This window comes from Bos taurus, chromosome 5 (genome assembly GCF_002263795.3).
Source record: "Bos taurus isolate L1 Dominette 01449 registration number 42190680 breed Hereford chromosome 5, ARS-UCD2.0, whole genome shotgun sequence".
NCBI lineage: Eukaryota > Metazoa > Chordata > Mammalia > Artiodactyla > Bovidae > Bos > Bos taurus.
Window position 1 is genome coordinate 108,381,607 of NC_037332.1, and position 27,985 is coordinate 108,409,591.

The window sequence follows — 27,985 nt, forward strand, 5'->3', positions numbered from 1 at the left end:
TTCTGTTCCCATGAGGTCATTACAGAGTATTGAGTAGAGGTCCCTGTGCTGTACAGCGGGTCCTCGTTTATCCGTTATACATATAGCAGTGTGTATATCCATCCCGAACTCCCTTTTATCCCTGCCCCAGGCTGCTTTCACACTGTTGAAACACAAGAGTTTAACTCGACCTTCTTTCCCGGAAAATCGGCATCGCCCCCATTCTTCCAGGCCAAAAGTCCCCTGGGGCCTGACACTGCCCTTGTGGGGTTGGGGACCTGATCTTCAGGGCCTTGAACATGACTCCTACTGTAATCCCAAGGGCAAAGATTCCCCAGCAATCTCACACTAAAATGCATGAAAAAAAAAACAAGATCCCAGCTCCTCTCACCGAATCACCCCCAGGGTCAAATCTCGAGCAACCGTCTCATTATGGAGACGAGAGGGACAGAAACCACAACAGATGAACCTGCCAACGCGGCTAAGGGTACCGTAGGCTCCATTAACAGAAGCAGCATCCAAAACGGAGTGGGAACGGCTGCTCTGAGCTAGTCCCACCGGCTGGGCGGACGGCGCAGTCCTTTAATGAGGACCACTGATAGAGAAACAGACCAGTGTGCCGGAGGAGGCGACAGTCACTCATGTTTTGGCCTGGAGAAGAGAAGATTCATGGAGAGGGAGGACGAATTTCAATATGTTATGTAATATATCTTTAGTATCTCCATTAGAACATTTATTTAATAGTAGTACTAGCATCTAAATGTCTTTGACATTTGGAATGTACTGATTCATTGTAATAATTGGGCTTCCCTGGTGGCTCAGACGGTAAAGCGTCTGCCTGCAATGCGGGAGACCTTGGTTTGATCCCTGGGTCAGAAAGATCCCCTGGAGAAGGAAATGGAAACCCACTCCAGTGCTTTTGCCTGGACAATTCCATGGATGGAAGAGCCTGGTAGGCTACAGTCCATGGACTCACAAAGAGTTGGATACGACTGAGCAACTTCACTCGTTCATTGGATTCGTTGTAGCCCTCACAACAGCCCTATGGGGCATGGGTGTCATAACTCCCGTTATACAGGACAACAAGCCCAAGGCCTGGAGAGGCCTGGACTCACCCAAGATTTCACTTGGCCAGCGGCAAAGGGAGCCTCATCTCCAAGTTCTTCTTGTCCAAAGGCCACGTGCCATCTCCTGGGTCTCCCTGGAGTGTGGAAGTGGGTGCATGGTGTCCATGTGAAGCTGGGAGCTGAGTTAGAACCACAGGGAAGACAGTACAGGGAGAGACTGAATTCAGCCTAATGGGGAACTTGCTCCTGGCCAGAGCTGTCCAGAGATGGAAGGAATGGCCCAGCAGGACCTGAATGTCCTACAACCTGAGGTCTCTGGCAGAGGCTGTGGGGCTAAGGGTGAGGATGTGGTGGGTGGGGCTGTTTACTGTCATAGGAAGGAGCCACCAGATGACCCTAATGAAGCTTCCTGTTTTATTGCTCTTCCCAAAGTAACTTTGGCACATGAGTTCAGGAAGAAAGTCAAAGAACTCATGGGGCTAGTATCTGGTCACTTTGGAAACATTCAAGGGTAAATGGTGTCCTCCAGTGTGTTAGACCTCATGGTTTTCCATCCATCCACCCATCCCTTCATCCATCCACCCATCCCTTCATCCATCCACCCCTTCAATCCTTTGTCCATCTCTCTAGCCATCCCTCCATCCATCCATCCCTTCATCCATCCACCCATCCATCCATCCATCCACCCATCCATCCATCCCTTCATCCATCCACCCACCCATCCATCCTTCCCTTCATCTACCCACTCATCCATCCATCCCTTCATCCATCCATCCATCTATCCATCCCTCCCTCCATCTATCCATCCACCCCTTCACCATCCCTTCATTCATCTATCCATCCCTTCATCCTTCCATCCATTCACTTATTAAACGAGGATTTTTCTAAGTGCCTGCTATGTGCCAGGCCCTGGAGAGGCAGTGCTGGGGGACACAGCTCCTGTTCTCAAGGAGTCTGTAGACCAGCAGGGCCAGAGATGTGGGAACATGTAGTTTTAATTCCACTTGTAGGAGTAATTAGGGAGGTACAGGGTGCTAGGAGATGCCCAGCCTAGCTTCTCAGAAAAGGGGATACTCAGGAACTGGTGAGGAGAAAGGGTAAAAGAGACAGCCCATGGGGGAGCCCTGGGTGCTTGGACCCAAGGCTCCATAGCCCCATTGTGCAGCTCAGGTGCCAGCCCCCCCAGTGGCACAGAAGGACTGAGTGCCCAGCAGGGCTGGTCTGACTTTGGCCAGGAGGCTCCTGCTGCTCCAGAATTCCCCACTGGAGTCCTGAACAGGAGCCATTCCCCCCAGAATTCTCACAAGTCCAGAACCATACTGGATATTTAAAAAGAAATAGGGAGACTGTTCTTTCATCCCTGGTGTTTTATGCTTTGTCTCTTGGGAACAAAGCAGGGCTGCTGCATTCCTTGTGTGCTTCTTGGGGTCCCTTGGCTCCACTGGCTTGGGCTGCAGACCACTGGACTTGCATGGCAGGGAGTGGCTGGGGGGTGGGCATTAGAAGGGGCTGGGGGCTGGGGAGGAGTCCTGGGATATAGATGTCTCTGGTTCTTGCAGCCGCTTCTTCCCCAGAAGCCCCCACAAAGCCTCCTCCGAGCAGCCCCCATCCCCGCTCATCCACAGAGTGCACTGCCCCTCCCACCTTCTGGGCAGCTCCAGCATCCAAATCCTGGGGGGCAGCCCAGACCTCCCTGGGTCCACAGGGTGCACCTACATCCAGGTGTGATCACAGAACCCCAAATGTGATGGGGGGTGTCATCCACCATGTTCCTACCTCCAAGGCAGGGCTGTACTTAAACCATCTCAGACAGATGGTTAACTGTCCTATTTTAAAAGATCTCCAGGGAGGATGATTTCACAATCCCCGTGGCTGTCTGTTCTAGTATTTAATAATCTTTATTACCATCGAGGTCTCCTTGACACCACATCTAAAACCCTTTTGTGGTGACTTGTCTTGTTCCTGAGGGCAGATGCTGTCGGTCCCCTGCTTCTGGGGAAGGGAAGTTCTATTCTTAATCTTGCTGCCTTGGGAATCACCTGCTCTATCCAAACACTCTTCTTCTCTGAGGTTTATTTCCTTTATTAGTAAATGTGGGGGTTGACTGGGGGTGATTCCCAAGGACTCCTCCACCTCTAAGAGCTGTGACTACTCACATTAAAAGTGCTGCCTAGGTGTCCCAGCCATTCAGTATCCCATGGAAATAATCATGCTTTGTCTCATGGTGAGCTTGGAGCTGGAATTTGAAGTGATGCCGCAGAGACCCAGTCTGGAAAGCCATCTTTCTCTCGTGATAATGAAGGATAACATGATAACAGTATCTTTCCTTGTGATAACGAGTGGGACCCTGGGGAGGAGGAAGGGCCAGGTAGCCTCAATCCCTCAGAGCTGGACCTTTCAAAGTCACACAGAGAAGGGACGGTCCATTCTGTGGGCGTTGCCTCAGCCTCCAGCTCCTGACAGCTGAGAAGGTGACCCCCGGAGGAGGGTCCTTGTGGGGGGCTCCCCACCCTTCGCTACCTTTACGGCCAGTGCCCCAGGGAGGCGTTTTCACAGAAGTCAGTAGTGACCCGAGAAGGGCCACAGTGGTCCCTCGCTCTGCAGACAGCAGGGTGGGGTGAAGACTTGGGGACCTGCTGAGGGACATTTTCCAGGACCAGAGACAAAGTCTCCACAGAAGAAGCAAGATGATACTGAAGACAAAGTGCACTTATTCCCCAGTTTTTAAAACTCATCCTCGTCTGCTGCCTTTGGTATGTGTGTCCCCAGGAGCCAGCTCCAGGCCGGCCTTTGGCACCTCACTGTAGAGGCAGTTGGCAGCATGGCTCCCCAGAGGCCAGGCAGGGTTTCCCCAGCCACGCTCTCCAGCATCCGCCTCACCTGGATCGCGTCCTGGGACAGATTAACCTGCCCTTCACTGGGATGCTCTACCTCTGCAAGCCCCTAAAGGAGATGGAAATAAAGAATTCCTTGTTGGGCAGGCATGCAAGGAATGTTAATCTTCTGCACATGTGAGTGTGGGATCGGAGTCTTTCTGTACTTGGATCATCCAACATGACCCTGGATTTCCCGTCTGCCCACAGCCATTCTTGAATGATGACGCCCTAGTTAGCTGGGAGTTAGAGTGTATGCTGCTGCTGCTGCTAAGTCACTTCAGACCCAGCTTATTCTTTTTTTTTTTTAAACCTTTTTATTTTGTATTGTGATTTTATTTTGTATTATTTTGTATAGCTGATTAGGGCTTCCCTGGTGGCTCAATGTTAAAAATTCTGTAATGCAGGATGTAATGCCAGTAATGCAGGAGATGTGAGTTCGATCCCTGGGTTGAGACCATCCCCTGGAGAAGAAATTGGCAATCCATTCTAGTATTTTGCCTGGAAAATCCCTTGGACAGAGGAGCCTGGTGGGCTACGGTCCCTGGGATGCCTAAAGAGTCAGACATGATTTAATGAATAAATAACAATAGCTGATTAACATACTGTGATAGTTTCAGGTGAACAGCAAAGGAACTCAGGCATCATATACATGGACTGATTCCCCCCCCAGACTCCGCGCCCATGTGGGCTACCAAAGGGCACTAAGTGGAGTCCCCCGTGTGGTACAGTAGGTCCTTGTTGGTGATCCATCTTAAATATAGCAGTGCGTACATGTCCATCCCACACTCCCTACTATCCCTTCCCCTCACCCTTCCCGCTGGCAACCATAAGCTCATTCTTGAAGTCTGTGAATCTGTTTCTGTTTTGTAAGTTCATTTGTATCATTTCTTCTTAGATTCCACACGTAAAGGATGTCACGTGATATTGCTTCTCTCGGTATACCACTCTCTAGGTCCGTCCGTGTTGCTGCAAATGACATTAGTTCATTCTTTTTAATGGCTGGGTAATATTCCTCATTGCCAGATTCAGACTTAAATTGAAGAAAGTAGAGAAAACCACTAGACCATTCAGGTATGACCTAAATCAAATCCCTTAGGATTATACAATGGAAGTGACAAATAGATTGAAGGGATTAGATCTGATAGACAGAGTGCCTGAAGAACTATGGATGGAGGTTCATGACATTGCACAGGGGGCGGTGATCAAGAAATGAAATGCAAGAAAAAAAATGCAAAAGGGCAAAATGGCTGTCTGAGGAGGTCTTACAAACAGCTGAGAAAAAAAAGAGATGCTAAAGGGAAAGGAGAAAAGGAAAGATATACCCATTTGAATGCAGAGTTCCAAAGCATAGCAAGGAGAGATAAGAAAGGCTTCCTCAGTGATCAATGCAAAGAAATAGAGGAAAACCATAGAATGGAAAAAGACCAGAGATCTCTTCAAGAAAAATTAGAGGTACCAAGAAAACATTTCATGCAAAGATGGGCTCGATAAAGGACAGAAATGGTAGGGACCTAACAGAAGCAGAAGATATTAAGAAGAGGTGGCAAGAATACACAGAAGAACTGTACAAAAAAGATCTTCATGACCCAGATAATCATGATGGCGTGATCACTCACTTAGAGCCAGACATCCTGGAATGCAAAGTCGAGTGGGCCTTAGGAGGCATCACTATGAACAAAGCTAGTGGAGATACTGGAATTTCAGTTGAGCTATTTCAAATCCTAAAAGATGATGCTGTGAAAGTGCTGCACTCAGTATGCCAGCAAATTTGGAAAACTCATCAGTGGCCACAGGACTGGAAAAGGTCACTTTTCATTCCAATCCCAAAGAAAGGGAATGCCAAAGAACAGTCAAACTACCACACAATTGCACTCACCTCACTCACTAGTAAAGTAATGCTCAAAATTCTCCGAGCCAGGCTTCAACAGTACGTAAACTATGAACTTCCAGATGTTCAAGCTGGTTTTAGAAAAGGCAGAGGAAGCAGAGATCAAATTGCCAACATCAGTTGGAGCACTGAAAAAGTGAGAGAGTTTCAGAAAAGCATCTACTTCGGCTTTATTGACTATGCCAAAGCCTTTATCTGTATGGATCACAACAAACTGTGGAAAATTCTTAAAGAGATGGGAATACCAGACCACCTGACCTGCCTCCTGAGAAATCTGTATGTAGGTCAAGAAGCAACAGTTAGAACTGGACATGGAACAACAGACTGGTTCCAAATAGGAAAAGGAGTATGTCAAGGCTGTATATTGTCACCCTGCTTATTTAACTTCTATGCAGAGTCCATCATGAGAAACGCTGGGCTGGAAGAAGCACAAGCTGGAATCAAGATTGCTGGGAGAAATATCAATAACCTCAGATATGCAGATGACACCACCCTTATGGCAGAAAGTGAAGAGGAACTAAAGAGCCTCTTGAAGAAAGTGAAAGAGGAGAGTGAAAAAGTTGGCTTAAAACTCAACATTCAGAAAACGAAGATCATGGCATCTGGTCCCATCACTTCATGGCAAATAGATGGGGAAACAATGGAAACAGTGACAGACTTTATTTGGGGGGTTCCAAAATCACTGCAGAGGTGACTGCAGCCATGAAATTAAAAGATTCTTGCTCCTTGGAAGAAAAGTTATGACCAACCTAGACAGCATATTAAAAAGCAGAGACATTACTTTGCCAACAAAATTCCATCTAGTCAAAGCTGTGATTTTTCCAGTAGTCACGTAGGATGTGAGAGTTGAACTATAAAGAAAGCTGAGCACCAAAGAATTGATGCTTTTGAAATGTGGTGTTGAAGAAGACTCTTGAGAGTCCCTTGGACTGCAAGGAGATCCAACCAGTCAATCCTAAAGGAAATCAGTCCTGAATATTCATTGGAAGAACTGATGCTGAAGCTCCAATACTTTGGCCACCTGATTCGAAGAGCCGACTCACTGGAAAAGACCCTGATGCTGGGAAAGATTGTAGGCAGGAGGAAAAGGGGACAACAGAGGATGAGATGGTTAGATGGCATCACTGACTCGATGGAGAATGGTTTGAGCAAGCTCCGGGAGTTGGTGATAGACAAGGAAGCCTAGCGTGCTGCAGTCCATGGGGTCACAAAGAGTTAGACATGACTGAGTGACTGAACTAAAATTGCCCTAAAAAGCAAAACAAAACAAAGGAAAACAACAAAATAGTTGTTGGTGCACCAGAAATGGCTTCAGGCCCCCCAGAGGGGAGAGAAAGGGCAGAGCACTCCTCCCTGATGGGGTCCCACTTCCTTGCAGGAGAAGAGAGACCTGAGCAGAGCATCCCCTTTAATGTATTAGTGACCTCGAAGCTGGAAGAGTTCTTTCTTGCAAGGATACGCTGCTGAGAAACAGGACGCTTGAATCACGGCCTTACCTAAGGATTATGTCTCTGCTCCTAGAGACTGAGTCCCTGGGTCAACAGGGGGGCCCTGGGTGTCTGGGGGACAGGCTGGCTTCCTTATATACTCATCGCACACTCTGTGGGCAGACTTTTAATCTTACACCATGGCAGGCTGGCCCCTCCCGGAAGGGTGACCCCTGACACTCCTCAGACCCCGAAGTCTTCAACATTGCTCGCAGACACCCGGTTCTCAGCTCTGCATCACAGACACTTTTTTCTTATCTGTGTTATTTTGGAATTCTCAGCCACTTAAGACACAGAGTTCAGATTTAAAAATAAGCTGTGGATTTTGGAGGGTTTGTGATAAGCCAAGCACATAAAAAAGGAGAATTGTTGAGATGTGATACCAGAACTATTGTAGGAGATAGCTGGACCTGTGTTTGGGTGGGGGGCTAGTGTTTGACTTGTAAGGAATACTCATAGGTCTTCAACCATCCTTTTCCTTCCCCTCATCATAGGGTCAGATCTGGCCTGCGTGGAGTGTCTCCTTTTTCTTGCTATTCAAGTCACTTCCCAGAGGTCCAGTTCCTGACTGTCCCAGGCCCAGGTGTTTTCGGAGACAAAATCCCTAAATGTGAATTTTGTCAACTAGAGCTTGTAAGAGACAGATGCTAGGGAGGGCAAACAGATAAATCCAGGTATTACAGACGGGACATGGGTAAAGGCAGGGATTACACATCTTATGTAAAGAAACACAGTGTGTGTAGATAGGAAATTGCAAAAGGCAGACACTGTGCGGGATGGTCTGTGGGCCAGAATTAGTCCCTCACACATAACGTGGGCCTCTTACTAGAAAAATAAGAGGCAAACCTTTCACAAAGAGACGCAGCCCCCAAAGAGGGTCTTTTAAGTTAAGTAGCCCCTAAATAGGGCTTCCCAGGTGGCACCAGTGGTAAAGATGCCCCTGCCAATGCAGGAGACATAAGAGACACTAGTTTGATCCCTGTGTTGGGAAGATTTCCTGGAGGAGGGCATGGCGACCCACTCCAGTGTTCTTGCCTAGAGAATTCTGTGGACAGAAGCGTCTGGTGGGCTACAGTCCAGGGGGTCGCAGAGTTAGACACAACTGAGTGACTAACACACTCACACACACACTATTCTAGGAACAGGAAATTTCAAGGCAAGTAGAATATGGTTCTCACCCCTGAGATGCTCAAAGTCCACTCGAAGAGATGGGAGGTAAAGAAATGACCAATAAACAAACAGTACTAAGCGGTATAAGGACTTCCCTGGTGGCCCAGTGGCTGTGTTTCCAATACAGGGGAACCAGGTTCGATTCCTGGTCAGGGAACTAGATCCCACATGCCACAGCTAAGACGTGGCACAAATAAACAAATAAAAATATTTTTAAAATAAGTAGTATAACTGGTGCTTCAAGACAGAGGACCATAAAGCTCTATGGGGGACAGAGTGGGGGCCTCACCCAGCTGAGCAGGTGGCTTTGAGACTAACAGGAGCCCAAGGATACCAGAGAGGGGCCACACGTGGAGGTTGGAAACCAGGAGGAAGGAGAGAAGAGATGAGGGGTCATTTTGGACCACAGGGCCCCATGGGTAGCAGGGAGCATTCCTGTGCTGGGCCAGGGGATTACTGGCCTTGCATCCCATGAGACATCTTGTGGGCCATGAATTCCAGTGTGTATTGAGAGATGCGTCTTGCGGGGTAGGGTTTATGCAAAGAGCTAGAGGAAGGCAGAGACCCATCTGTCTGCTTGGCCACTTTGTTGAAAGTACAACAGCACTAGATTTTTCTTTCAAGTCGTCCCCTCTTCATTCAACATTTTGCTCCCCAAACGCAGCTGCCCAGCCTAGTGGAGGCTCACCCAGGACCTTAGCCGTGAGAAGGTTGGACCATAAAACTGTTTTTTTTTTTTTTTAAATCATTCATAATGTGGGCATTTATTGACAACGTACGATGGGAATGCTTTAGCCTCGCACTCACCAAATGGGAGTGACGGTGATGAATCCCTGGAAAGGGAGTTTGCCGAACAATCCATCTCACCAAGACCTTCGCTAAATGCATAGACTTGACAGCAAACAATTTAGCTAATCCAACTCCTACCCCTCTGGGATTTGCTTTCAGGGTTTCATGGGAAATTTTCCAGCAGAAAATGGTTTCTTAGATAAAATTACTGAAATTTTATTGCAGGGATGGTTCTCAAGGTCTGGTGTGGGCTGGGTGATGTGGAGACTCTGAGTGCTCTCGACTTTCTGAAGAATTGCTTCAAACAGATAATAGGCTCTTATGCAAAAGATGGAGGCCAACCATTCTGTTTTTCCGAAGTGGGAAATAAGACAAAAAGAAGAGGGCTGGAATTGTGGTTGATGATGTTTAGGTTGGGCCAAGCATGGGTACTGCTGCTACAGAGGGTCACAGATGATGTAAAATCCCACCTTCCCAGTAGTAGATACCCTGCTGTGTCTATATGTCTATTCTCTGCACATTTTCTTTTCTTTTTAAAAAATATTTATTTATTTGGCTGTCCTGGGTGGTAGTTGTGGCCGGTGGGATCCAGTTCCCCAAACAGGGATTGAACCTGGGACCCCTGCATTGGGAGCACAGAGTCTCAGCCACTGGACCCCGCAGGGAAGTCCCTCATGTCACATTTCCATACTAACGATGCTTCTCTTATGCTCAGACCCCTCTCCTGGGGAGTTTGTCAGTTGGTGTCTGAGACTGACACCATGGCTGATAGTCAAAGGCCAGGAGATACCTGGCCAAAGTCGCACAGCTGGGCATGAGCAGATGCAGGCTTTGAACCCAGAGTTCATTCCCATACCTGACCATCATGGCTCCAAGACGGTGACCGAGAACGTGACAGGTTCAGGTTCCCCCCATGAGGCCCAGCTGGACTGCAGAATGGAGAGAAGGAGAAAATTCAATCTCCAATCATTGAAAGAGCAAATACAGGCAGTGAAGTCCCAGAGTCTGTTCTGTTTAACTTTCCCAATGGAAACCACACTGACAAATGGGACGATTCTGTCTTGAAGTGAAGTACAAATAATCAGAGGTCAGAAAGATCCCTCAGGAGTATTTTCAGGGCCAGGTAATTGTTGTTCAGTCGCTAAGTTGTGTCTGACTCTTTGCCACCCTATGGACTGTAGCCCTCCAGGCTCCTCTGTCCATAGGATTTCCCAGGCAAGAATACTGGAGTGGGTTTCCATTTCCTTCTCCAGGGGATCTTCCCAACCCAGGGATCAAACTGGCTTCTCCAGCATTGGCAGGCAGGTTCTTTACCACTGAGCCACGTGGGAAGCCCCCAGGGCCACATGAGTGTGTGCTAAGTCACTTCCGTCATGTCTAACCCTTTGCAACCTTGTCTATGTTAACCTGCTGGGCTCCTCTGTCCATGGGATTCTCCAGGCAAGAATACTGGAGTGGGTTGCCATGACCTCCTCCAGGGGATCTTCCCCACCCAGGGATCGATTCTGAATCTGTTATGTCTCCTATACTGGCAGGCGGGTTCTCTACCACTAGAGCCACTATAGTTTCTGGGATATTGTGACCACGTGACACTGCTTTCTTTTCTCCAAGAAGCTCAGCATAAAAACTTCAGGAAGAGAAGTAGGTCCTTCAAGATCATGTTGGGAGTGGAAGGTAGAATGAGAAGGGGAACCAGGGCTTTTTACATGTTGCCCACACATATACTTACCTGGCACATGCTTGCTGCCAGAAGCCCACTGTCATTCCGTATAAATACAGCCTCAGAGGCCAGGCCAGCTCGGGCCTCCCTGGACCTCGAACTGTGCCAATTCCAGAGTCTCCACACCATTTTGCTCGCATAGCCTCTGAAAAGAGTTTTGAAAAATTATGTGTCTCATCATACATTTCAAGTTGACATCCCCATATTTTCATGATAAGTTTAAATGGTTGTAAATGATGCAATTTCTAGTGCTTTGTAACTCTTGACAGTTAAAAGTAAAATAAAATTGTTGCATCATTCTTTAAAAAGTTTCCAGTGGAATATAAACACCGAGCTATTTGAAACCTTCTATTATCCATTCAGAAATATATAAAAGCTCTTTTTTTTTTTTTAAAAAAAGAAAGAAAACAAAGATTTCACATCACTTCTTTTTCTCCTTGGAAACATAGTTCCATTCCATTTCTTCCGTAAAGCTTCACCCTGATGCAAGATAATTTTGTGCTTGAAAGTCTTTCATTGATCATACTACCCTGCCAGAAAAAGAGATATATAAATTATATTTAAATTAAAATAACGTTCCTGTGACTATAAGGCTCAGTGCCACAGATTTCTTCCAGGTTGAACTCTTACTGCAAATATTATTAGTGTACAATTGAGCAAGGGCTTCCCTAGTGGCTCAAGTGGTAAGAATCTGCCTGCCAATGCAGGAAACACAGGTTCAGTCTCTGAGTTGGGAAGATCCTCTGCAAGAAGAAACGGCAACTCACTCCAGTATTCTTGCCTGGAGAATCCCCGTGGACAGAGGAGCCTGGTAGGCTATATAGTCCATGGGGTCACAGAGTCAGATGTGACTTAGCAACTAAACAACAACAAAAATTGAGTAAAACAACATAATTATATGATGAGCTTTAAAAGTAGCTATCAATATACAATTTAAATAGTATCAGAAATGTATCTCTTAAAGAGGTGGGTGACTAGTGGGGTGTGGGGCCTGATTAAAGGAGACTTTCTAGATAGACATGAGTGTTTCAAATGTCTCTGTCTTTGGTGCCTGGAGGGAGTCACATCACAGGCAGATGGACCTGGAAGGATGGAGGGGGTCAGTGGGGTGACAGGTGTGTCTCTCCTCTGTAGTGGGGGAAGGGGTGGCTGAGAAGGGTCAGAAAAGAAAGGACAACCTCTGCCCCAGGTTGTCCTTTGTCCAGTGTTAAGGTTGAGCACATAGGAAATCTGAGGGTCTGGAAACTGATTCCATTAAGACCCATCCAAAACCACGTGGGTTCCTCAAACACATTTGAAGATGCCATAAACCACTGCAAACACTTGGAGCCCACTTGGGGAAGTGTCAGTGTGTACTGATTCACCCACACAAGAATAGTTTTCATCAGTTTGTCAATATAAATATAGGCATAAATACACCTGTACCTTCAGCAGGCTTAAAGAAGAAAATGAGTTTGGAGGTGTTTTGTCTGTAAAATCAGTCAAAATTGATACTGTCATTGATATATCTGAAACAAATAAAAACAGTGATATGCTACATAAATTATAGATGCTCTCAATATTCCCCCATCACAAAGTCATTATGGTTACAACCTTCCCTCTTATGAATTAGAACCATTGACTGATTTTTATGATGATTGGAATGGAAACCGATTCAACTGATTGGAACTTGGCACATTTCTGATCACCCGTAGGTCACACACAGAGTTGTTGACTTCTGTCAGTCTGCTAGTCAGGACAGGCAATGGTATGCATCAGCAGAGACTTCCAGATTTGGGGGGATTCATATAATAAAAGCTTACTTGCCTCTCGTGCTACATGTCCAGATGGGGTCAGTGCCAAGGCTCTCCTTCACAGCCAGTGCTTTCTTCTTTATCTCGCAGCAAGTCCATCTGGATTTCAGGGCAGAAGAGAACAAAGGGGCATTACCACAGGCTTCTCATGATCTCAGCCTGCAAGGGACACATCCCTCTACTCAGGTACTTTTGGTCAGAACCAGCTGAATAGTGTGTCCAGATACAGGAGAGAAATGAATGTTTCCATGTGGTCAGAGTGGAGGAAAACAGAGTATCTTTGGGACTAAACTGCAGTAAAAGTTTATATAGGTGTCACTTGATAAGCAGCATTAGTCAATTTGGGGAAAAAATTGATCACCAAGGTTTGGTGATTAATAATGAAATAATGAAGTTCTATTCAATGCAAACAATGACTATAGAAACAGGACTGAACATGAGAGGGGCAGAAAATGTTAATCTGGTATGAAATATGGCAATATGGCAAAACTGGTAAACTGTGAAGGAATGCCGTTGGTCCTCAAGGATGATGGTGACCCAAGACCTCCCTAGGGTAGCGCTGATTCTACAGGGTCATGTGAGGAGATGGTTGGGAGTGCCCTGCCGTGAGTGAAAGCCGCCAGGTTCTTGGTTGCACCGGCTCCACCCGGCTGTTGAATGGAAGTGATTTGGTAAGTTAATGATGCTTGCCTCCCAGGAGGCATCCTTTCTGTGTGCCGTGTAAGCCCCTGGACTCAGCTCTGCCTGCCTCAGGTGTGTGATGGGGCACTGAACTTCTGTGAGAGTGGTGGGGATCAGTTATAACGCCTCCGCCCCCGCGGCTTGGAGAATCACCTTCCCACAGCTTCCCAGAGACAGTGACTAAGCCAGATCTAGTATCTAGTGGGATCAGTCTGAGGGCATTTGGGTTTCCTTCCTGAGGATGTAAATATTTGGAGAGATTCCTATCTGTGTGGCCTGTTTTCATATTCGTGACCCTGCCGGATTTGAGACTTTTAGCCTCCAAAACTGAAAGACAGAAACATGTCTGTCATCTTAAACCACCCAGCAAGCTGTCAGTTTTTGGCAGCCTTAAGACACTAACTTCCCAGGTGGTACTAGTGGTAAAGTACCAGGCTGCCAACACAGGAGACTTTAGAAATGCAGGTTCAATCTCTGGTCTGGAAGATTCCCTGGAGAAGGAAATGGCAACCCTCTCCAGTATTATTGCCTGGAGAATCCCATGGACAGAGGAGCCTGGTGGGCTACAGTCCATGGGGTTGAAAAGAGTCAGACACGACTGAAGTGACTTAGTGCGACACGAGACACTAACACGTGTGGGAACCTGTGTCCATGGTGGCCTTTAAGCCCCTCAGAAGTGGGCAGCTGGGGGTGAAGGGGTCTGTGGGGTTTCTTCTGGAGTCAGCAGATCACCGACAGGAAACTGACTTCCCTGGGGGCCTTGATGAGAAGCTAAGAAAATAATTTCAAACCTTAATCTGCTTTCTTGGATTAGCTTCTCTTTGCAAAAAGCTGTAGGCCATGGGGCCCCATTACCTGGTTTTTCAAGGCAGAGTCCCAGCTGGCTGTGTGCCTTGGCCTGGACTGGTGTCCTGCTGATGCAGAATGAGACCCAGATGTGGAGGGTCAGTCCCAGGGGCAGGCCGGCCACCAACCTGCCGCTTTCTGTCTTGGGGTTGAGTCGCTGGAGATCACAAGGGTAGGCCTGTCCTCCCTGTTGTTCTCCCTGTGATGTGAGGATGCTGTGGATGAGGGCTGAGTCCCTTCACCTCCAAACACTCTGGCCTCCCCTTAGGGCTGAGATGGGGCTGAGTTGCCAGGAGCATTTTCATTCAATGCAATGTGTACAGACAACATGGCTGTAAAATCAGGTTCCAGTCTAGCCTCTGAGGAAGAATGGCCCTACATGGTCCTATGTGGTCCTTCATGGAGGTGAAGAGGTTTAGAGGGCACAAGGAAGGAGGACCATATTATTTGCCTATCACCTTTGCCTGGTCTGAAATGCCCACCCCTCTAAATACTTACACACAGACAATGCTGTGGGTTGGAAATTAAAGACTGAAACATATTCCCAGAAGGTAACTGTTACCTGGAGCTCCTGGCCTCTCTCCTCTGCACAGAATGACTGACACTATAAGTCATCGCCTTGGAGGGTGAGCATTTGGGCAAAGATGCTGGACAGGTTATTTCTGCAGGAGGTGGCGGCAGCATTTAGTGCTGAGAGGTGGTCAGGGTGGACAGAGGGAGATGACGGGAAGGGACCCGTGGGGCTTTGAGGGGAGGGTTAATCCAGGCTGACTCCTCAGAGGTGTTCCTGGCTGCAGGGGGCTAGTGGGGGTGTGGTTCTGCCCAGCGGTCTGGCTTCCGAAGCTGTGGGCCAGACAGGAAGAAAAGAGAAGAGAAACATACCAGTCATCCCACCTCCCAAAGAAAGTTACTGTCAACATTTCAGGATGAACACTTTTTAGCCTTTTTCCTAGTTCAAATGCATACTTGCCCTTAGAAGAAAACTGGAATCATAACACACATAACATTTCATAGGCTGTTTTCTTACAGTGTAAATAGTCTTTGTCCATGTCGCTAGTATAATTCCTTGTTGTGGTTCACATCTCTGTATGGGTGCTCCCTGGTTTATCCACGAGGCAGGTGACAGCAGAGACTCTGAGGACAGACGGCTGGGTTCAAATCACAGGTTTTCCAGCACTCATCAGTTGTGAAGTGACCCTCATATAACACAGCACAGCCAGCTCTCCATATCCACTGCTGCCGCCGCTGCTAAGTCGCGTCAGGCATGTCCGACTCTGCGCGACCCCATAGACGGCAGCCCACCAGGCTCTGCCATCCCTGGGATTCTCCAGGCAAGAACACTGGAGTGGGTTGCCGTTTCCTTCTCCACAGTAGTCTGTAAAACAGGAGTAATGGTGCTCCCCTCATAGGATTGTTCTGAGGAGCAAATGACTAAAAATCTTTTTTAAAAAACTTGAACTATAGTTAATTCACAATACTGTGTTAGTTTCAGGGGTACAGAAAGTGATTTCATTATGTACATATATATGTATGTATCTATTCTTTTTCCTGTTCTTTTCCATTTATGGTTTATGACAGGATATTGCCTATAGCTACCTGTGCTATGCAGTAGGTCCTTATTAGTTACCTGTTTTGTATATGATAGGGTATATGTGTCTGTCTCAACCTCCCAATTTCTCTCTTCCCTCCTTGCCCCTGGTAACCATAAGTTTGTTCTCTCAGGCTGTGACTCTATTTCTGTTTTGTAAATAAGTTCATTTGTACCCTTTTTAAGCTTCCACATGTAAGTGCTATTATATGGTATTTCTCCTTCTCTGTCTGACTTACTTCACTAAGTAGGACAGTTTCTCGGTCCATCCACATCACTGCAAATGCCTTTATCTCATTCTTTTTTACGGGCAAGTAATATTCCATTGTGTAAAGTACATAAATACACCACATCTTCCTTATCCATGCTGTTGGTGGACGTTTAGTTTTCTTCCATGTCTTGGCTATTACAAACAGTGCTGCTTTGAACACTGGGGTGCATGTACCATTTGAATTAGAGTTTTCATCCTTTCTGGATATATGCCCAGGAGTTGGACTGCTGGATCATATGGTAACTCTATTTTTAGTGTTTTGGGAACCTCCATACTGTTTTCCAGGCTTCCCAGGTGGCACAGTGGTAAAGAATCTGCCTGCCAATGCAGGAGATGCAAGAGATGCAGGTTTGATCCCTAGGTTGGGAAGATCCCCTGGAGTAGGAAATGGCAACCCACTCCAGTATTCTTGCCTGGAAAATCCCATGGACAGAGGAGCCTGGTGGGCTACAGTCCACAGGATCACAAAGAGTTGGACGTGACTGAGCGCACAGTGTACTGTTTTCAATAGTGGCTGCTACAATAATCTCTTACTATTTTCATCTAACCAACCTTTTACGCTGGGTATTTAGATTGTTTTCAAGTTTTTCACTCTTACAAATGTATTGTAATTAACAAATTCAGTGCACTCTTAATTGCTTCCAAAAAAAAATTTTGTGATCACTTTAAGGAATCTTTTCCAGAATGAATCATGCACTCAACATACAGTGAGTGTCCCTGTACACCAAGCATTAGACTCACACAAAGAAAAATGAACACAGTTCTCTTTCTGAAGACATTTAAGATGTAGTGGGAAGAGGGCTGGAGAAAAGGCACCTTCGCATCCAGATGCTACACCATACACCACACCAGAAGAGTGCTTGTCTGTAGCACCCACCCAGGAGAGCAGAGGCAAGAGCCTCACCAGAGAGTACAGTCAGGTCACGAAAGACAGAAAGATCCCTTCTCGGCTCCCACCACCTCCCAAACCCCAGTAGGAATTCAGGATGGCTTCTGTTTGTCACATTGAGAATCTGTTCCCTGGAAAGGGAGCACCCAGGGCTGTGTTCCAAAGTGAGAAGCTGAGATATGGGTGCTCGTTGCAAGACCAAATATTTAGAAAGTACCTTTTTCTGGAAGGCAAAGAACATGTTTCACAGCTGAAAAGAGAAGTGAAAAACGAAACTGGAGAGGCATGAAGGTAATATTTACTTGCTAGATTTACATGGCGCCTACCTGGAGAAAAGCCTGGCTGTAAATCCTGCCAGTGCCCCTGACACGGGGCACCAGCTCTCAGTTACCCAGCTCCCTGTGAACCCCCTAAGGCATTTTTGCAATCATTTTGTTGTGGTTGCTCAGTCGCTACGTCATGTCTGATTCTTTGTGACCCCACAGGCAACAATGAAGATAAATAAAAATAAATAATAAACAAATTAAAAAAAAGAGTTCACAGAGTGAGTGGGTTATCATTTATTCTGAAACCCAAAGATAGGTTTTCATCTTTAATTCTCATCTTCTAGCTACTGTGTTGTTGTTTAGTCACTCAGTAGTATCTGACTCTTTGCCACCCCATGAACTGCAGCATGCCAGGCTTCCCAGTCCTTCACTATCTCCCCAAGTTTGCTCAAACTCATGCCCACTGTGTTGATGATGCCATCGAACCATCTCATCCTCTGTCACCTGCTTCTCCTCCTGCCTTCTATTTTTCCCAGCATCAGGGCCTTTTCTAATGAGTCAGCTTTTCGCATCAGGTGGCCAAAGTATTGGAGCTTCAGCTTCAGAATCAGTCCTTCCAATGAATATCAGGGTTGATTTCCTTTAGGATTGACTGGTTTGATCTCCTTGCTGTTCAAGAGATGCTCAAGAGTCTTCTCCAGTGCCACAGTTTGAAAGCATCAATTCTTCTTTGTGCTCAGCCTTTCTTATGGTCCAACTCTCATATCCATACATGACTACTGGAAAAACCATACCTTTGACTATATGGACCTTTGTAGGCAAAGTAATGTCTCTGCTTTTTAATAAGCTGTCTAGGTTTGTCATAGCTTTTCTCCCAAGAAGCAAGTGTCTTTTAATCATTTTAAGCAATCATTTTACTGTCACTTTAGACTGCCCCGAGCCCTGTCCCGCCCAAGGTCACCCTTGGGCATCCCTTTTGAGCGTAGAATCACGGTATCACCATGTGTTTGGAGTCAGATCCTCCTGGGCTAAGTCCAGGCTCCACAGTTTACCAACTGGATGACTCTGGACACACAGTCGCTAAGCCTCAGTTTCCATATCTGTAAAATGGGGATGGCACTCACAACAGTAGCATCAGCGTTATCCTTGCACTGAGGATGAAAGGAAATAACGTGATGGAACACTTGTCACAGCCCAGCCCACTAAGCACTGTCCGATGTTGTCATTATGTCTGTACTGCAATGTGTAGAGGGGTGCAAAACAATTTTAGTATTAGTTCAAACAAATAAACAGGTGCACGGGCTTCTGAAGCACAGCCTCTGGTGGTGCACTCTAAAGCTAAATGGAAGGGATCTTCAGATTTGTGTCGTTTCTGATTTTTCTCTCTTAGCTTAAAAACTGAGTGTGAACACGCCAGAATGGTAAAGTTGCCAGATTTCTCTCCTAACCAACCAAATCTAGACCACTGTTCACAGTAGAATGAAGAAGATGGATAGAGCTTAATACCTCTCACAGGGGCCTTGGCATTGTAAGCTGGGGCCCAGACCCGTGGCCCAAGGAATGGGGCTGAACTGGTGAGGATTCAGACACGAATCCGGGTGCCTGCAAAGGCATTTGGGTGAATACTGTGGTGGCCTCTTAGGGACTCTTTCCACACTTTTATTAAGTTAACTACCCTCTGCCAGACATCGTTCTGTACACTTGAGATAAACTGACATGCAAAGAGCACAGAGTTGCCTGCCCTCACGGGATTTAATTTTAGTGGGGGAAACAGTCAATAAACCATGCAATAAATGAATAAGTAGACTATATGGTATGTTACACATGGTTTAAAGAAAAAAATTAAAAGTGGAGGAAGGGGAGATTGAGGGCTCTGGAGGGGCTGCTAGGTGCAGTGGGAGATTGACTCCAGGACCTCTGTGTATGCTGAAATACGTGGGTTCTCAAGCTCCTTTTACAAAAAGGTGTTTGGCTGTTCCAGGTATCTGCGATTGCATTTTGGCGTTCCGTATTCGCAGCTCCACAGGCGCGGACTCGATGAACCATATAGATCCATCCGCGGATCCGCTCTACTAAGTGGGGTGGTCAGGGTGAACCTCACTGAGAAAGTGCGATTTGAGCAAAGTCTTGAAGAAGATGAGGGGGTTCATCAGGTAGATAGCTGACGCGGGGGTTGCAAGCAGGGCAGGCAGCTAGAGCAAAGGGCTCCGGGGGTGTGTGAGTGAGAAGGAGAAGGAGGGGTGTCCTGCAGAGCCTGGGGGCGCAGAGCGGAGGGGGTGAGGCTGGAACAGGGACGCCAAAGAGGCAGTGAGGGCGCCTGGACTCACCGGCCGCGGGTCCCTAGAGGCTGCCCTGAGGGCCTGGCTTTTACTAAGTGAACAGGGAGCCCCTGCTCGGGGGCAGGGGCGGGGGTAGAGGTAGGTGTGGTTGCACAGAGAGGTGCTGACACGGGACCCTTTAGGTGCTGTTTTGAGAAGATACCCAAGGAGAGGAGGGCTTCAAAGGGGGACAGACCCTCTGCAGGAGCTCAGGCTGGGGTTGCTGCGGGGACACTGAGAAGTGGTCACATTCAAGAGTCTTTGGGATTTCCCGAAGGGCCGGATGAGAGAAAGCAATCAAGAACCACTCCAGATCTTTGGGCCCATCAACTGAGAGAAGGGGAGCCTGTTGAGGAGCAGGTTTTGCACAGAAAACAAGGAATTCCACATTGGATCTGTTGGGTTTTGAGATGCCCGAGCGGAGACTGAGTTGGCCGTGTAGCCTTGTATTCAGTAAGACGGGTCTGGGCTGGACACACAAATCTTGTCAGACCACGGACACGGGAGATGGATGGGCTCCCCCCGCGGGGAGAAGGGCGGCTGGGGAGTGAGGGTCTGAGAGTAGGAAACTGGGCGTTTTCCCAAGTGGGAGCTGTAGGCGCCCCTGCCAGGGCCCAGGCAGCCCACTGTCAGGAGCCCGGGCCTGCAGGGGGTGCCATGGACCTTCCGTGGCTGCCTGAGGACGGGGAGAAAGGTCCGCCGCTCCGGAAGGAAAGCGCTCCGTGGATTCCCGCCGGAGTGGCAGAAATAATTAAGAGAAGAAGGTAAGGATCTCGAGTAGCACACGTGCTCCGGTGCCTCGGAGGAATTAAGAAACCCCGGCCTATTAATCTGCTCAGACATCTGGGCACCGCTGCCTCGCCAGGAGGCTCCGCCCCTCGGGCCCTCTCTCCCTGCCCTGTCTCTCCCCATCCTCGCCTCTCCACGCCACTCGTGCAACCACCCTGGTCCTAATCGGTCAAACAGAGCCTTGGCATCGCGGCTCCTCTTGCTCAGTGGCCTGACCCGCCGAGACTCTAGGTGGGCTGATGGCAGCCCCTCCTAGAATTGCGCGCCCGAGGCCTCGCCGCCTTGGCGCCCGCGCAGGACGTGGGGGCTGGGGCGGGGCGCGAGGGGTGTGTCTGGACGGCATGTGGGCCGAGGCGCGGGCGATCGGGCGAGCTGGGGCTCTAGCCGGGCTCGAGTCGGCTCCGCGCGCCCCGCGCCGTGCGCCCCGCGCCGTGCGCCCGGCCCCGCGCGCCGCCGCCACATCTGGAAGCGTTCAGCGCGTCCGCCTGGGGCGCGCCGGGCGGGCGGGCGGGGCGGCGGGCCGCGGGGTGAGCGCCGCGCTCCGCGCTCCTGCCCGCGGCTCCCTCTCGCCGCCTCTGCAGAAACAGCTCCTGCCAGAGCGGCGCGCGGCGCGGCCCGGAGCGGCGGCGCCTTCCTGCCTCCTCGCCCTCGGGACTCGCCGGACCTTCGGGCAGAGAAAGCTGAGCCGGGCCGGGGAAGACGCGCCGAGAGCGGGCGGAGACGGTTCGGGCCGGCGGCCGGCGGGCCCTCCCCCTGCTCTGGGGTCCGCGCACCCCTCTCCCCTTCCGCCTCCTCTCGCTCTGCCTCCCGATTTATTTTCTCAAATGCTGTGGCCGCCAGAGGTGCGGCGCTGAATTCTTGAAAGGGGCCCGGATGTGCTGAGGATGCGTTACAGCCCCGCTGAAGGAGGCAGGAGTGGAAAGGAACGGTTTCTGGTGTTTGATGCAATGATGGGGATCAGGTAATCGTCAGAGGTAAAGAAGAGCTGCTGCAGACCCACGGCTTCCTCGATTCTGCACGAGAACCGCCGGCCGGGAGCAGGGATCAGGGCAGACCCGCTCGGGGGTGTTTGACATTTCCTCCTCTTCGTGGCTTCTTCTCCTGCTCACACGATTCTTGGTCCATGGTCAATGAAAACACGAGGATGTACATTCCGGAGGAGAACCACCAAGGTAAGGCTGGACCCCGCCGCCGCGCCCGCCGGCCTCGCCCGCGCGTCCTTCTCCCGGAGCGGCCGGGGGCCCGCGGGACCCGGGCCGAACCGAGCGGAAAATCCCTTCCCCTCCCCCGCCGGCGCCCGCGGGCCCCCCGAGCCGCGCGTCCGGAGAAATTCCGGGCGAGGGGAAAAGTTCCCAAGTGTCTGCTCCGGCCTCGCTGTCTCGCGCTCGCCCGGGGAGCCCGACTGCCCGGCCGGCGACGCCCCAGCCCAGCGGGCCGGGGTCCTCGCCTCGCCCGGGCGCGGCTGGGAGCGCGCGCGCGCGCGCGCCCCGCACCAGGCCGGCCGGCGCCCCCGCCCGCTGCCCGGCGCCCGGGCCCCGCGCCCCGGCCAGGGCAGCGCGCTCCAGGGGGCGGGTGGGGGCCGAGAGACGGCTGTGAGTCTCGGCGCCTCTCCCTTTCCTTCTCCCCCTCTTTCCCTCTCCCTGTATCCCTCTTCTCGGCTCACCTACACCCTCCCACCTCTCTGCAGCCACTGACCCCGCGCGCCCACGCCCCGTGTGTTCTTACTCGCACCCACATGCGGGCTAGCACCTGAGGATGTCAGCGGGGGTTAGAAATCGGGCGGTGTGTGGGCCCTGCTTTCTCATGTTTTAAGGCAATAATAAAGGGTGTGCCGAGCTCACGCGGCTGTACACTGTCGCCCAGTGTTTTCCAGCGTCTCCATCCTTGGCATCAAGTGTCAGCCGCTCCCCCTGCGAAGGGGGGAAGGCTTTCAGGCAACTCCCCGCTTCCTGGAAACTTTCTCCCTCACCCCCCGCCCATATTAACAAGTTATTATTTTTTGGCACTGCTCAGCAATTAAGGTCAAGATGGAGCGGAGAGGGCCGGTCTTGCTGGAGTGTGGCCGCCTCCAGCTTCGGCTGGGCCTCCCCTGTGGCTTCCTCTGCCTCTGGGTGCAGGCTCTGCCTCGCCTCTCCCAGTTTCCCAAGCCTCCCTATTTACATGCTTCCTTCCAACCTCTTCCTTCTCAGTACCTGTCGCTGTTGGTCCTGCTACTTCCTGGGCACATCAGGTGCTCCTGTGAGGACAGCCTGGTGGTTTTTGTCTCCGTGTCTCTCCTTTCCAGCCTCATCCCTCCTTTGGCCCCCAGCCTCACTCTTAGCTGGCAGAGTCCCTACCCTTTTGGAGCCAGAGGCTGCCGGGCAGCTTCCCTGGGCTCAGTCCAACCTGAAACTGATCTCCAGCTTGGGTGGCCGTGGGGAGACTGTGGCCTCTTTTGGTGGAAACGATTGTGTCAAGGGCCATGGGTTCTAGGGTGAGCCATGGCTTTCTCGTCAGGAGGGCAGCCCTGTCCCCTGTCCCACCCCTCACCTGTTCCGCTGTGCCCCTCCTGATGGAGTCCTGGACGGATTCAGAGGGAGGCGGGAGCGACACAAAAGAAAGGATGATGTCTGTGAAGAGCGGAGGTGGGTAGGTTTCTGCCCTCGGGGCTCCCGGCTCAGTCCAGGCAGCCTTGAAGCGGAGCGCCCAGTGGCCACGTCCTGGCTGTCACCCACAATGGCAGTGACCTGTAGTCATGATTGTTATTCACGTGGCGATAATCCTCAGCAGTTCCTAGGGCCCCCTTTCTGTGCAGGACAAATCCTTTTTGGCCCTTTTTCTTCTTCCTTTTGCCCCCCCCCCCATCCCCCAGCGCCTCCTCCCCTCCCGTCTGCGGGGAGCAGACATTCAAAGTAGGAGCCGAGGCCCTGTGAGGTCTGCGAGGAAGATGGAGGGGCGGGCAGCAGGGCGCGTGGCCGGGTGCGCTGCCTTCCCAGCCACACGCCACAAACGCTATGGCAACCTGGATCCCAGTCCTCTCCCTTGAAGCCGCAGTGATTATATAATTCTCGGAGCAGTTTTGCCTCCTTTCCTGGACGTGGTTCTCAGGTGTGAGAGCACCAGGACCCCCGTCTTCCTGCTGTCTTCTCCCTCCCACCCACCCCATCCTTGGCATTGCCGGGGTCTTCCTGGGGCAGGAGGTGAGGAGGAGGGGCAGACCTGGAGGAGCAGGAGCGTCTGCCAGGAAGGGCTGGCTGTGGCTTCAGAAATAACGGGGCGATGGAACATGCCCGGGGTCAGGGTTTCAGGACCTGAGAGGCTGGAGGAGCGGATGATGACGTCGGGTGGGTGGTGACAGCCAGAGTGGAGGGCCGGAGAAGTTGCCAGGGCTGGGGGTTACACCCTCCTCTTCCCATCGTTTAGTGCATGGGCCCTTTCGCCCTGGTTTGCAGTGCTGTGTATGTGGTGGGGGGGCGGTCAGGGTGTGGAGAAGAGGGTCAGCACGTTTGAATAGCCCGCAGGTACCCCGAGGGCTGGCCCCCGACTCCACGTCCATACTGGAAGGGGCTCGTGGGCCTCCCCTCACCTCCATCTCCCATCTGCTCTGGTCGCTCGCCAGCCTCCCACTTTTCTGGGCTGATTTTCCATTGCAGGCTCCAGCTAGCAAATGAGTTTCTTAATAGTCAACCATTTAACAAATAAAACATCAGAATGTCCCTTATCTGCTGGAGACAAGGCAGAGGGGGAGGCGTGTTCTGGGAGTGGAAGACACACCGTGCTTTTCTTTTCAAAGTGGGACTTACCGATGCGGCAGGACAGTCCTCATCGTAATAAAGTGATAGTAATCACGGTCAGGGGTTGGAGGGCATTGTTACCTGCACCCCAGCTTGTGCAGGTTGAAGAAGGGGTGACATTAGCTTCTCTTTCTCAGGTTCTGTGTGGAGGAACCCGGAGAAAAGGGCTTTTAAGTTTCCAAATACTGTCCCTAGTACCACTCAGACACTTTCCAGTGTATCAGAATACTAGACAATCGAATCTGTTACAAGAATCAATTATTCATTATTTCCACGGAGCACATACTAACAGTATTTAAATGTGCACGCATGCACACACACACACACACACACACTCACTGAATAAAGAAGAGCTATTTTAAATAGATTACACAAGAGCCTAATGCCCTCTGGGGACCTGGTACGTGGCAGACAGGAAGACTGGTGATGTAGTCCCTGTACCGTTGCACACCTGTGCCTCACGTTGGGCGAGCGGTCCTCTACAGGTTGATGCTACAGGTACAGGAGATGGTGAGCCATTGGCCCATGAGTCTTGGAAATGACTTGGGACTCTTTCTTCAGTTTTCTCTGTGACTTAGAACTGCCTGAGGTGGGTTCTTCTGGGTGTAAGCCGGATGCAGAAGGAGACCCAGGGGCATCCCGGGTCAGGGTCTGAGGGCCTGCTGATCTTTGTGTCCCCCACCTCCTAGTACAGCCTTGACCCTGGGGGGATGAAAGCAGCCCCCAGACCAGAGGGGCTGTGCTTCCTGCCTCTTCCAGGAGGTGGCGCTCCAGGGTCTGGGCGTCAGGAGGGGCACCTGTGGTGGGGGGCACAGGTGAGGGCAACCTGGCTGCTGTGCCTCGTAGGCGTACCTGCCCCAGGGCAGAGGCCCGGAAGACTGGGGTGCCACGCTGTACACGTGATGCGCCCTCACCAACCCCCTTCCCTCTCCGGTACTGAACCCACTTTGGATTTCTCCCACCCCATCGTCCCTCCTGCCCCAGCCCTGCAATGACCTCTAGCACAGGCAGCATCCGCTAGGCTGAACCTGTCACGGCCCTGTATTAACATCCTCCCTGTACATGTTTCCTCCCCAGATTAATCTCACCAGGCCTTGGTGACCCGAGGGGCTGGTGGGTCCCAGGCTGGCCTGAGGCCCTGCTGGAGTGTGGGGTTGGGAGGGGCTGGCCTATGGGGTTGCTCAAAGGCAAGAAGACATTCCCCTAGATTTATTAGGGGAAAAACACAGAAACAAGTGGGTATACACTCCACAGAGTCTGGCTGGTGTCCTGCTGGGAATGGCAGCAGAGCTCCTGAGACCTCGGGTAGGAAGTGGCTGAGGTCTGTTCTGCTTCTCAGCACTGGGTCCCTGCCCCCTCCCCTCCCCCTCACCGTGTTCTCATTCCCATCCCTTTCTTTGCTCCACCTCCTAGCATAGCCTTGACCCTGGGAGGATGAATAGGCAAGTTCCCAGGGTCCAAGAGCCCCGGGCGCCAACCTGACAGTGAGAGTGAGGGGCTGGAGCACCCACCCTTCCTGGCCCAATACCCTTCGGCTGGCGTCAGAGGTCACTCGGTGGTGACCTGTCAGCTGACAGCTCCTCACGGGGACTCTGGAGTCTGTGCTCCGTGTTCGAAATCGGGAGACAATTTTATTTTCCAGTGTGGACTGAAGGCTGCTGGTTAGGGGACTTTCCGGGCAGTCCTGTGGTTAAGACGTGGCCTTCCAGTGCAGGGGGGGTGCGGGTTCAATCCCTGGTCAGGAAGCTGAGGACCTACATGCCTCCGGGCCAAAAATCCAAAACAAAAAACAGAAGCAATATTGTAACAGATTCTCTAAAGACTTTAAGAATGGTGCACATCCCCCAAAAAATAAACTTAAAAAAAATCTTAAAAAAAATAAGGAATCAGATGGATTGTTTGGGAAACACCTGGAGACTTAACAACAAGACTAATTAGCAAGATAATCGCCCTGATTGAGTCTGTTTCTGGGTTCTGTCCTCACGGTTGCCTAAGTCTATCGTGGGCTCTGAGGATGAGAGCAGAAGACTGATTGGAAAAAAATGTTTTAAATGGCATGGGGAATTGTTTTGCAAAATATCAGGTGCTAAATATTTAGTGACATAAGTGCTAAGCGTTCTGATAATGAAGCAACACTCCCAGCCACGACTGTCATTATTAAAATAATTTAGTAAACACCTGTTTCGATGAACCTCAAGGTTATATACTGTACGAAACAAGTAGATGTGACAGGATCCCTCTGGGGAAATGGAGGGGCCTTCAGCGCTGTTTCCAAGTCGGGTGCAGGGACTCCCTGGAATTCACAGGGGGAGGAGCAGGGCTGGGGCTGGCAGGACTCCTGTGTTGTGGGGCCCAGGTCCCAGATGGGTACCCCTTGCTTGAGGCCAGGCCTTGACTTGGGGCCCCTGGGGCCTTGCCACCTCTTTGCCGGGTGAGATGGGGTGGGAGCCCTGGAGAGCAGATCTGGGAGGGGACTTGGGCCTCAGGGGCTGCAGGAGGAGGCCCAGCTCGCAGGGGTGTCTGGGAGCATGTGGGGCGCACAGCTGCTACATGTGGGACTGAATTCACCTAGGTGGGGTTTTACAGGACAGAGTGGGGTGGTTTGGGCCTGCAGCTCAGGAGACAGAGGTTGAAAACAGGCCCTCACCTCCCCAGAGCCCCCGGGGACCTGGCTCTGAATGGAGGTGAGGGAGAGGAGGCCTAACTAGTCGGAACTGAACCCCACAGTCCCGTCCCCAGGCCCCAGACAGCTCTTCATTACAGGGCTGCTTCCTGGTTGTCCTCCGGTTGCGTGTGTGAGTGTGTAGGGAGAGGGAGGGGGCCATTCCACACTCGTGTTCTCTGAAGGGTTGTCAAGCAGACCTAGAATAAATGCATGTCTCTTCGGGAATTTACTTTCCAGGATCAGAAGATTTTACGGGCAAGAGAAACGGTAGGAACCAACGCCGTTCCCAGATGAGCAAACAGGCCCCTGCAGGGTCACTCAGGAGAGTCGGGCCTGGAACCCACCTCCATTCTCCATCCTCCTGCTGTCTCTGGACCTACTCGGTGCACACCGATGCTCTAAGAGCATCGCCAGGGTTTCTGGTTAGACTTTGCCTAATAAACTTCTTGCCCTCCTGCATCCCTCTCCTGACCCTGCTTTTGTTCTGGCTAAAGTCTTTTCTGAGATAGTAGATTTAGAAACAGACTCAGGGTTATCTTTCATTGGAAAGGTTTAAACATTTCTTAGACGACAGAGTAAAAGTTTGTGCGTGTCCACAAGAAACTCCTACAAAACTCAGATCACTGTTTTGTGAATCTCGGAGACATGTCCAAGCCTTTTTGTTTGCTCCCTGCCTTTCTGCCCCAGTCAGGGCTCTCCTGAGGGAGCGACAAGCCTGTGTTGCCAGGCTCCCTTGGCAAGGGGTTGGCAGTTGTTCATGGACCGGCCAGCTTTGCTGTGTGTAGAAACCAAGGGCAGGGTGGCCATGCAGGTGAGCCACAGGTAGAACAGGTAGAAAGCACGGGCGGTCAGGCTGCAGCTGTCAGAGGCCAGGATGCCCTCGAGTCTACTGAGCTGGGGGAACAAAGGCCCCCCTGCTCCCTTGTCAGGGCTAGACCCCCAGGACCCCTCCTCTTCCCAGGAGACATTTAAAGAAGGAGAGGTCTATGGGGAGGGGGTCACTGGGGCCTGCCTCCACGATCCCCAGAATCTCTGAGCCTTTGGTGTCTGACCTGATGCACCCAGAGACTGGAAGGCCATGGACGCTGAGCTGGTCTTCAGCTTTTAGGACCAGGCCTGAACCCTGCTCA

General features: G+C 50.6%; 1 protein-coding gene and 1 long non-coding RNA gene across 19 annotated transcripts in view; one reads left to right on the forward strand and one right to left on the reverse strand.

Annotated features, from left to right (window-relative positions):
* Positions 1-27,985, forward strand: part of CACNA1C (calcium voltage-gated channel subunit alpha1 C) — a 459,127-nt gene that overhangs the window by 46,688 nt on the left and 384,454 nt on the right. Inside the window, exon 1 of one of the 15 annotated variants that reach the window (XM_024992763.2) lies at positions 21,013-21,589. The exons of the other annotated variants lie outside the window; for them this stretch is intronic. Coding sequence (XP_024848531.1) covers positions 21,541-21,589 — 49 coding nt within the window. The 5' untranslated portion in view covers positions 21,013-21,540. Of the gene's footprint in view, positions 1-21,012; positions 21,590-27,985 lie in introns of those variants that run through there. 15 annotated transcript variants of the gene reach the window in all.
* LOC101903199 (uncharacterized) lies at positions 2,703-20,798 on the reverse strand. Of its 4 annotated transcripts, none has more exons than XR_009494666.1 (5): positions 14,306-20,798; positions 11,402-12,868; positions 10,986-11,121; positions 10,113-10,185; positions 2,703-4,888 (listed from the first exon to the last, which is right to left on the reverse strand). It is a non-coding gene; the product is annotated as an uncharacterized lncRNA (long non-coding RNA). The 4 variants fall into 4 exon arrangements; XR_009494668.1 differs by having other exon boundaries at positions 11,402-11,506; positions 12,402-20,793; XR_009494667.1 differs by having other exon boundaries at positions 2,703-4,472; positions 4,732-4,888; positions 11,402-20,792.